The 11343-nt window shown below is 43.3% G+C and overlaps 1 protein-coding gene across 4 annotated transcripts in view; it reads left to right on the top strand.

Annotated features, from left to right (window-relative positions):
- The first annotated feature begins 824 nt into the window (after positions 1-824).
- LOC147897658 (hydrolase family protein / HAD-superfamily protein) overlaps positions 825-11343 on the top strand; it is a 90614-nt gene continuing 80095 nt past the window's right edge. For 3 of the 4 annotated variants that reach the window (XR_015541680.1, XM_087380433.1, XM_087380432.1), the window contains exons 1-3: positions 825-968; positions 1057-1169; positions 4516-4551. Coding sequence is in view for 3 of the 4 variants with exons in the window: in XM_087380433.1 (XP_087236559.1) it covers positions 862-968; positions 1057-1169; positions 4516-4551 (256 nt within the window). In the remaining variant the exon portion in view is untranslated. The remainder of the gene's footprint in view (positions 969-1056; positions 1170-4515; positions 4552-11343) is intronic. The other variant, XM_087380434.1, reaches the window with a different exon arrangement.

Raw genomic sequence — 11343 nt, 5'->3', positions numbered from 1 at the left:
GCCATCATAAGAGATCACAAAGCTTCCATGAGGCAAGACCAACCTAGAAAATGATAAGGAGAGAAATCTTAATAGCATTGGTTGCGATGCCATGAAGAAAAGGAAGATTTCAAATGATGTGGTCAAATCTTTCAAGGGTTGTCTACTAGTTTGGCTTATACTTGTAGGAAGGACGTTTATAACATTCTTCAAACCAGTATACCCTAAGCTAACACTACTATAATGTATGCTAGCAGTGGTATAGAAGCAGTTAACACTGCTTTAATTTAAGGTAGCATTGTTAAAGTATCAACTGGTAGTATTATACTCTCAATTAGTAATGCTATCCTATTAGCTAGAACTGCCATATTATCAGCTAGCACTACTACAAAAGAGCACCACTGAGTAGCAGTTATGACTGATACTAGCACAAGCACTACTACTACGTAGTTAACTCTGATAGGTAGCACATAGCATAGCCATTCAATAGTATTAAATAACATTGCGATACAAAAAGCTAGCAATACCAAATACCACCACAATTAGTGCTTTTGATTATAAATTTTTAGCAGAAAATATTTGTATTATATTCTAATGAGAAGATTCTCTCTAAGGTAGAAGAATGAAATTTCGAGAGTAAGGGAAAAGGGAATGATCGTTGGGAGGACATTCTTCTAGGAAATTCCATGGAGGGATCATTCTCTGGAGCACCCGAGCTGATTGCAGTTCTCTCGGTGGGGCCATGGTTTCCAGAATGAGAGAGAGTAAGGGAAAGGGAATGATTGTTGGGAGGACATTCTTTTAGGAATGTTCATCGAGGGATCATTCTCTTGAGCATCACCCCAGCTTCGTCAACTTCATTGCCTTTCTCCCTGTGGTGCCATGGTTTCCAACAGAGCCTTGACACATGCTTTACGATCACCTCGACCCTTAGATCGTCTCTTGCCATGGCTTCCCTCTCGCTCAATCTCTACCTCGCACACATTCAGGTGTTCTCTTTTCTATATGCTTCTGTCAAAAGATCGTGCAGTTCTCCTTTTCAGAGCATTGGGAGTTCCAATGATGTCCCTTTTGTAGGCACCCTTTTGGCATAGTTTTCGACATTGACGGGGTGCTTTTGCGAGGTGGTCAGCCGATCGAAGGGGCTCCACAAGCACTTCGTCAGCTTTTTCACGACGTTACAAATCCAAGTGAGATAATGTATTTTCAGTTTGAGATCTAATGGTGGATTTCCTGAGATGGCACCGGTGTGCACATATATATAATTTGAAACTCAGATGGCTAGGTGAATTAATTTGAAAATGAATGGTAAGACTTGCCCAATCGCAAGATGGACACATGCACATTACCAAATCGTAAAAGAAGCCTGAAAAAGATGTCAATGGATTGTAGCTAACTAGTAATTCTTTAAGTGCTCTTCCATCAGAAACAAACGTTTTGCAACTTTTCGGCAATGCGTAGTTTTGACGGGTCTGTCTCACGTCAAATGACACATCACAGCAAGTACTTTGCCGATGTTAGAACGAAAGGTCTGCCGAGGTGATCACAGGCAGGACCATCGCTCATAATATGGTAGGGTTTACCAAATGACGTGAATTCCTGGCAGCTAAATGCATACCCGTGGGATTTTGAGCTGAAGTTCTTGGAACAAAGAGAACTGTAAAGAAGATAGTTTTAACAAAAGTGCGTCATGCACTCATTGGTAATCAGACAACGGCAAATATACATGCGATAAGGAATGGGCTGGGGGAAGCAGGTGGTCATCAAATGGCTCCCTACGATGGCAGTGCTTGAACATCGCGATGATCACTCAGCTACATGTGGAGAGGAAGGGTGAATTGAAGATCGTGGTGCTTGCACATTTCCAACAAAATTGAGTGGTTGAAGTCGTCGGAGCCAACACACTTGGACTTGACGAGGATAGTGTAAATATAGGGTCAACGGTCATGGAGGTCTGTGGTTTTGCCAAAGTGTTAACGGGATGTTTAATTGGTCGTATCGATACAACAATTCTCTAACACAACGGTGAGCTGGGAAACAAAGCAAGCGGTTGGGCGATTAAATAGTACATGATCGAGTTGAGTTGCATTTTTTTTTCCCCCCAAAGAAAGGAAACTTCTATTAATGCTTGAAAGAGACAACAGCCCCGTATGAAAAAACCGGAAAAGGCTGAAAGAAAAACCGGCCTGTTCGAGAGAAGCCCAACTCACTGCCTAGGGGATCAAGCCCAGCTCACTGCCTAGGGGATCTCTGGAACTGGGGCTAACAGCCAAGTGGGGGGACTATACAGCCAGCGAATCCCTCGGGAGTGAAGATGTAGAAAACACTTGCAAGCCAAGCCCTGCAAAAACGAGCACGCCTCTCAATAGTTGCCTTGGAGCTTGGAGTCCCGCACTCCTAGGTGGACCGTAGAGTGTAAATGACATCCTGCCAGATGGCAACCAAGGTAGCCAAGGGTGGAACCGGGTGCTCTCCCATCACAAGACTACATCGAGCTACCCAAATGTTCCAAGCCGTGATGCTGGCTACCACCTCCCAGAGACTGTCCTCCCTAGGACAAGGAGGAGCTAGGGTGTGAGGGGGGACTGCCTCGTGGAGTGCAATCCTCTGAATGCTCTGACCTTGTATCCGATAGGCTGGGGAGATCTCATCAATTTGAAATGCGTGTCCTCTCTCTGTCAACCAAGCCACCATCCCCCAAGTGTAATCTTTGTGTATACTCTGCATGCGTGTCATGATCCTGAGGGCTCTCATCCAGATCCTCGCTACGCTACGACAGCTCCATAGGCAATGCGGGATAGTCTTCAAGACACCATCTGAGCAGCAGTGGCACTGCCCCTCCACGCGCATCTGCTCCAACCACGGGCCGATGGGCAAGCCTCCGTGGGCTGCCAGCCAGAAGAAATATGAAATCTTCCTCGGCCGCAAGTTGGAGAGTTGAGTTGCATTAATCACACACAATGATAAAGTACTAAAAGAAACATAGTCAAACACACAAAAACAAGGTTGGAAAACAAAACACAGAAATGAGGAATACAACGCTCAAAGCTCCCCACAGAGTACTACGACTCAACCAATGGGTCTAATTGAGCAAAGTCACTTGTATTTTAGAAGTCTAGAATCAACAACTTACAAAGAAGGGCATGGTACTCCTTATAAAGCCTACTTCCCATCAACGGTCATTGTAAATTACCTGCTCGTTGAAGGCCTAGCAGAGATAGGTCCTAGTTGGACAATAGGACTTGGTTTAGTTAGTAGGATTGCCAACATCTTGGTCACTCCCTGTCAAGTGTAGAAATTTGGTCATGATGTAGGATTTGTCTCAGAGGTCTATTTGGCCTTTGTGGTAGACATTAATAAAGCTTTGGTTTTTTCCTTCATGTTTCCATAGGCCTTGGATCGTTGATGAGTATGGAAGAATTGTCCAAGTGTAGCAAGGAGAGATAAGATGGACAGTTTTCCATGAGGGACGGTAGTTCGTTTCCAACAAAAGCTATATGAATGCAAATCTCTGTTTAAGTAGTTTCATTGGTATGCCCAGGCCTAGAAATAGAATTCTAAGTTTTTGATAGTGTTTTCACTCAGCGAAAGCGATATCATTTCAAACCTTCTTCAAGGCTCATTCCTCTATGTTATCAATTGAATTAAATTCGTTCATGCTCAAAACTTATAAGTCTCAGTAGCCCTGGTTAGACGCAGAGCTACGACCAGGAGACGTGCCAGGACCGCACCTTTGAGTAGCCGACAACACTCTATCGCCGACTTCATGCCTCCACGGCCTCATCCATCCTGATATCTTGCTGTTGTTGGGGATGATGATGATATTGATGATGATGCTGAGATTGATATATATAGTCGACCATCGACATGACTATGTTGTACTTAGGACTTAATACTGCCATTCTACATTTTTGCATTTTTTGCATTTTGCATTTTGCATTGGTATGGACGCTCGTTTAGTAGCTCCACTACCACAGCTCGTTGTATTAGGATTTTCACAGTCTCATAGACCCATCGGTCTTCCGAAGACTTTAATAAACTTTCTTTCTTTCTTTTTCTCGAATATAATTTTTGGCTTCCCCAAGAGATACTTGTGATAGCCTATATGTTGGTTTGCCTTTTAGCTCTCGTCGCCCCAATGTTTTATCAATCCTCTCATTATGTCTTTGTCCACATCATGTGGAGGCGGAAAATATTCTTTCAACAATGTATGACTTTTCTCTCTTGCACCAAGAGGGTGGGTGATTTTTCTCTTTTCTTGGGATTACAATCTGACCTAAGATGTCAAGAGTTTTTTCCTTTCTTAGAAAAAAAAGACTAGAACATCTATTGTGGGAAGCTTATGTGGGTAGTTGTCCATTATGCCTTACTATGGATGGCCAGCCATTTGTGTATTGTGTTTGTAACTCTTAATTTACATCAATATTTCATATAAAAATTTGTCAAGTATGGAGGTAGAACTTTCATTTTTTACAAGAAATTTACCATAAATAGTGTTAATCATATACGATTTTAATTTTATCATGTTGAATGCAGGTTATACTCGAATTCCATTCATCTTTCTTACAAATGGTAGGTTCTATTGCTATGCGTCATTTGTAGAAGGTTTTAGTATCATGTGTAACATGTCTCTTTGTAGATAGTTTGCAATGGCTAATTGTTGTTTCTTTTGTCTTTGATTTTGTTTCAGTACTTTCTTGGTTCTTTTGCTTTTTTTTGGGGATTTTCGGTCTTCCTTTCTACTCCTATAACCATTTGGTTGTCTCTAAGTAGGCTGGGCTCCATGATTTGGTCACTTTTATATCAGCTCATACAAAGTTGTTACTTTGCAACTAATACATCTTACAACTATTTTTGAATATGATACGTACAATCAACTAACTACAGCATAATCACGGGAGTAGCACCACGAGTATCCTCCCAGCCAATTCCTGTTAGAGCGTGAGAGCTGATAGAGAAATCGAATTCGAAATCACGTAAAAGCTCATTCTCCTTTCTCTCACTAACTCCAACAAGCCCCATCTCCCTAGATGGATCTAGATGCCACATGTCATCATCATAGGGCCTTCCTAATGCATCTTTTCACCGATACTTTAAATTTCCTTTGCCCCTAGGCACATTTCTTGCATTAGGCCCTTAGCCTTAGATCCACCTAGTCTGGTGCTATCAACCCTCACCTAGGACCTTGACATTAATTCCCTCCCGATCATTTACATGAAGCGCAAACAAATATATTACAAATGTAGATCCTTTAAGGGAAATGTCGATTGATTCTTCCGAGGTCATGCTACCTCGGCTAGAGCGTAACATTCCTTTCCTCTTCAGACATCAGCGTCCTCGATGATAAAGTCTGGGAACACTCTCCGCAACTGGTATACGGATTCCCAGGTAGCTTCTGATAGAGGCTGACCATGCCATGCAACCAACACCGTGGGTATCTTCCGATTTCGTATTTGCATTGTTTCTCGGTCCAGGATTCTTGTTGGTTTGCGCCTTGTATTATCCTCTATCTCCTGAAACAAAACCACACCTTCGATTAGTGAGTCACCAGTATGTAAAAATTTCTTTAAACGAGAAACATGAAACACTGGGTGCACCTTATACCCTTGTGGCAATTCTAATTTATAGGCTACCTTGCCTATTCTCTTTAGAATTAACCACGGCCCACAGTATCGAGGTGATAACTTAGCACACTCTCCTGAAGTTAACGACTTCGAGTGCGAAGGAACTCTGAGAAAAACTTTTTCTCCTTCCTTAAATTCTCGTATAGACCGGTTTTCATCCGCATACGCCTTGGCTCTATCCATAGCCTGGCAGATATTAGCTCTCGCAAGTGCTAGCATCTCCCGCATTCGAACCACAAAGTTCGAGGCACTAGGTACTCTCTGAGGTATTCCAACTGTAGTTGGATTTGCTGGTCTATAGCCATAATTCAATTCAAACGGACTAAACTCCGTAGAGGAATGTTTTCTATCATTGTAGGCAAACTCTAACAATGGCAACCACTTGTCCCACGTATGTTGTCTCAATGACACATATGCCCTCAGCATATCCTCTAAAATCTGGTTGACTCTCTCTGTCTGACCATCCGTTTCAGGATGATCCCCACTACTCATTCCCAACTCAGTCCTTAGTGTCTCAAATACCGCTGTCAAAAAATGACCGGTAAATCTGACATCTCTGTCTGACACTATGAATCTAGGCAATCCATGCAGACGAAATATATGTCTAATAAACAAATCCGCCACCTGCGGGGCACTAACAGGCTCTCTAGTCGGAATGAAGTAAGCCATCTTATTAGACGATCAACCACCACAAGGATAGAATCATATCCACCTTGTGTCGTAGGCAGCCCTACAATAAAGTCCATGGAAATGCTCTCCCACTTACTTAGTGGTATCTCCAAGGGCTGTAAAACTCCGGGTGGCTTCACCCACTTGGCCTTGCTTAACTGACACGAAAAACACCGTGTCACATATTCATGAATATGCTTTTTCATCTTTGGCCAAAAGAAATCTCGCTTCACGAGATCATATGTCTTCTCGACTCCTAGGTGTCCCGCACATGGGCTATCATGGCACTGTTGAATGACTATCTGCCTGAGATCACTCTGACTAGGTACTACTATTTTGCCATTTCTTTTCAGCATACCATCCCTTATGGTATATCTTGCATATGTTTGGCCTTTTCTGGATGCCAGGTCATCCTTTTCGTTTTCCCTGGGTTTTAACACATGAGCCTTAGGCCATAGGCTCTGGACAAACTCATCCACCTTTTGAGTTTTTCTAATCTCGGTCATTAGAGCACTCTCTAATACCGTAAAACTCATATTGTGCATAATGCGAGACAACGCATCAGCAACCTTATTATCCTTCCCTCTTCGGTACCGAATCGTTAAATTAAACTCCTACATGAGCTCTGCCCACCTAGCTTGGCGGCTCCTCAAGTCAGGCTGTTTACAAAAATGTTTCAGAGTATCATGATCCACATCCACATAAAACTTTGAATCATACAAATAATGCCTCCATGTTTTCAAAGCATGGATAAGAGCATACAACTCTAATTCATGAGTTGGCCAATTCCTTTGAGAGGGAGAAAACTTCTTGCTTTCAAAGGCTACTGGCCTTCTCTCTTGAAGGAGAACTGCTCCTACCGCAATGCCACTTGCATCGGTTTCTAGGAACAACGGTTTCTGGGGATCAACTATTTTTAACACCGGTCCTGTGACCGCAGCTTGTTTTATGGTGTTAAAACTTTCTTGTTGATTCTGTCCCCATATAAAGGTACTTTATCTGAGGTCAGATCAGTCAATGTCGATACTATTTCGGAATATCCTTTGATATGCCTTCGATAAAATTGGACAAATCCCAAGAATGATCGCAAAGCGGTCAGACTCTGAGGGATTGGCCAAGTCAGTATCGCAGCCACTTTCTTTGGATCCATTTCTACCCCCTCTGGAGTAATTATGAATCCTAAATATTCAAGCCTAACCATACACAGTACAGTTTCCTTTTTATTTACATAAAGACTGGCTTTCCTCAAAGTACTGAACACTATTCTTAAGTGTTCACGATGCTCAGTAATACTTTTACTGAACACTAGAATATCGTCAATAAAATGTACTACAAACTTTCCGATATACGGACGTAGTAAATCATTCATAAGCATGACGAATGTAGCTGGAGCATTGGTAAGTCCAAAGGGCATTACCAAAAACTCATAATGACCAAATCTGCTACTAAAAGCGGTTTTATGCACATCCTCGGCTCTAATCCGGATCTGATGGTAGCCACACTTAAGATCTATCTTGCTGAAAATCACGGCTCCATGTAATGCATCTAGCAAATCATCGATCCGAGCCATCGGATACTTGTGCTTAACAGTGATATTATTCAATGCTCTGTAATCTATACAGAGGCGAAACGTATCATCCTTTTTCTTCTTTAATATCAGTGGCGAAGCAAAAGGTGAGAAACTTGGTTGAATTTGCCCCAACTTGAGGTATTCTTCCAGTTGCCTTCGCACCTCCGCTTCTTCGGTAAAACTCATTCGATAGGGAGGTCTATTTATAGGTTCTGTCCCCGGAATTAGTTCGATCTTATGCTGAACATTCCGCTCTGGAGATAACCCATAAGGTAGCTCATCCCTAAAACAGTCAGAGAACTCCTCTGCTATAAGATTAGCCAGCTTGGCCATCTCACCACTTTGCGCAACATCAGTGCTAACCGAAGAATCATCAACCGACTTTACCGATGCTGTACAAAGGAATAAAAACTCTTCTTGAGCTTTTCGGATTTCCATCATGGAAACCAACGGTCCCTGAGGTACATCTTTCTCACCTCGTAAGACATAAAGCACATCATTCATCTTGAATTGATGTACGTGCTTTTTCCAATCAATGGCTGGATTCTTCTTAGAATGCCACGCCATACCCAGGGCTATATCTGCATGAGCAAGCTTAGTCATTTCAAAATCAAGCTTCTCAGCATAGTCCTGAATACGAAGCTCCAACTAGGTAACCCTTTGGTCCCATACTTCAGATGAACTTCCATCTACCATCCTGATTGTATACGCATAGTCAGATGGGCTAGTCTTTAACTTCAGCCTCTTCACGAGCTTGGAGTTAATTACATTGTGAGTTGACGCCGAGTCAAACAACACAATGACATCATGATTGGCCACTTGCCCTTTCATCTTAATTAACTCCATATCATTAAAGGCTATATACCCCGTTGCTGCGGGCTTAGATAGGATGTTATCAGGTGCACTCGTTACTAGCTTAGCAACAGACACACATAACAAACAAGGTACTGACCTCTGAGAAGATCCCGCTAGCTGAATCTGCATCCGTTCCGCTCTGGGACTTCCCTCCATCTCCATGTCGCATTCTGAGACTACCATCTCAGCCATCCGACGATCCTTATTCCGTGGATAATCCTTCCACTGATGAGGTTGAAGGCAACCAAAACACAAGCCTTCTCTCCTCGCTTTTTCTCTTTGCTCTAGGTTTAAGGGAGACTTTGACCAAGCCCGGGCTGCCATTGGTGTTACTTTCCTCTTCACTCCAATGGTGGTACTTGATTTAGGAGTTTCAGCTGGTTTCGCCTGCTTGGCTTGACCACTCGGCTGAGAACCACTCCCTTTACTAATCCACTTTTTCTTAAACCCAGATTTCTTTTGGTACCCATACTGGGTTCCGACCTGTGCAAACCCACTTGGGCTGCTGCCTTTGGCATCTTCATAGTTCAGGGCTATGGCTATTGCATCATCTAACGTGTTCGCATACTTAGCCCGAACTTCCATTTTAATCCGATCATTCAATCCAAATATGAAATCTTTCACTTGGATTGATTGAGGTAGGGGTTCATCAACCTTCATTACGCTCTCTCGAAACTTATCAGTGTATTCTGCCACTGACAAATTTCTCTGACGAAGGTTTCTATACTGATCCCAAGCTTGGGATGCTTCGTCAGGAGATAAGAAGTGTTTTCTAAATTCTCTTTTAAACCCCTCCCAGGTAGTGGATGCAATACCATCTTTCTGTTGTTTAATCCACCACCGATCCGCTGCCTCACTAAACATGTGGGTGGCCTCGCGGATCTTCTTGATATCATTTCTGATTTCACAAATGGCGAACGCCTCGTCCCATTTGTGTAACCAGGTCTCAATGACATCAGAACTACGGTCATTCATTCTCTTTCTAGGTGCCATGGCTGGAGCTACAAACTCTTCCTTGAAAGTCAAGATTAGCATCGTCGGATACCTTCGAGAAAGTTAGAAGCCTTCAAATTCAAAGATAAAAGGACTCAATTTTATTTTTGTCAATATTCCTGCCAGCTGCAGATATTGAGGCTCTGGATTAGTAGAGTTGGTTTGCTATTCAGGCCTTGGCGTGGTGGTGGGAGATGCAAATATTATCTTTTTAGCAGATTGGGAACATGATGCCTGCAGGATACCACCGAATGATGAATATGAGATACACTCAGTTTGGATGCCTAAAAGAAGCAACAAGAAGAGGGGTGAGGGCGGGATCACTTGCTTTTTCGCAAGACTTTGTGTTATATGTTGCAAAGATTGAATTAGATGCTCACAAAAGGTTTATATGGGCTAGGATATTTGGCAATAGATGCCAACCACTTTTTCTGCTCAAACTTGGGAGCAGATATAGCTTCCTACAGGAGACATGGGGATGCCATGATTCTAGGCAATTGTAACGCGAGAATCACAAATGAGCAGATACAGCTTCCTACAGGAGACATGGGGATGCCATGATTCTAGGCAATTGTAACACAAGAATCACAAATGAGCAGGTAGAGGGAGGGAGCACAATAGACGATGACCATTTGTGGATAGGTGAGAACCCAAGAGCAGTTGTGAATTGATTTGATTTTCTACATTAGCTACCTACCCTATTTCCTGGTAACCCCACACACGAACTGTGCCAAGATGGATATACAAGGCAAGCTCAAGCCCAATATCTGCAATTTCAAGATGTCAAACAAGCTGTGATGCTCCCCATCATAAGCCTTGCCCTGCTCCTTCCTCATCCTCCCTCACCTGGCTTCTTTCTCACCCTTGCCCTCCCTTGCTCTCACCCACAATGATCCCGCCCATCCCAATCTGCTCGAACTGACCTCGTTTTTTTGTCTGCTGTTTTTGTTTGCCCCTCCTCTCCCGTTTTCTCCTGCCTTCTCTCACACCTGTTAGCAAAGCTATTTAATGAAGCTGTTTGTTTGGGGTTTCCATGCACGTGGACCATCAACACTATCTCACCCATTCACAAGGTAGTGGATCCCATGAGCCCGGAGAACTACAAGACTATTATGATTGGACATGTCATGTCCAAGATTTATGCATCAGTACTTGATTCCGAGGTCAGCAGTTTTGCGAAGTGTCGAGGACTTGGAGTAGCAGGACATGCTGGATTCCAGTGTGATCATGGGACCATGGACCACATTCTCACGCTCAGATGTATCATCGAGGAGGCAAGGGCACGGAAGCAGAGGGTCTACTATTGCTTTGTGGATTTCCTCAAGGCATTTGACACGGTTCCGAGAGCTCGTCTCATACAGCGCCTACAGGAGTAGATAGGATTAGATGTCACATCAAAAAGTGTACAATAAGGGGTGGATGGGACTTTGTTGGAAAGGTCACCTCCCCATCTGTAAGCCCCCAAATGAGGAGAGCATGGGGGGGGTGAACCTAGGGTTTGAGTGTCTGTCACATGGGCATCTGATTGGATGCCATGTGGGCAAGAATCATAGAGATGGTGGGTACCTGGAGCTAGGATGGATCTGCAGTAGCAAAAGGCGAAGCAGTAGCCAGCACAAGGAACCCGTATGGCGCAGTACACGTGGCTGGGAA

Source organism: Dipteris shenzhenensis, chromosome 10, assembly GCF_047967505.1.
Source record: "Dipteris shenzhenensis isolate YYH24624 ecotype China chromosome 10, Dip_SZ_1.0, whole genome shotgun sequence".
NCBI lineage: Eukaryota > Viridiplantae > Streptophyta > Polypodiopsida > Gleicheniales > Dipteridaceae > Dipteris > Dipteris shenzhenensis.
This window is presented reverse-complemented; position numbering and strand designations above follow the sequence as displayed.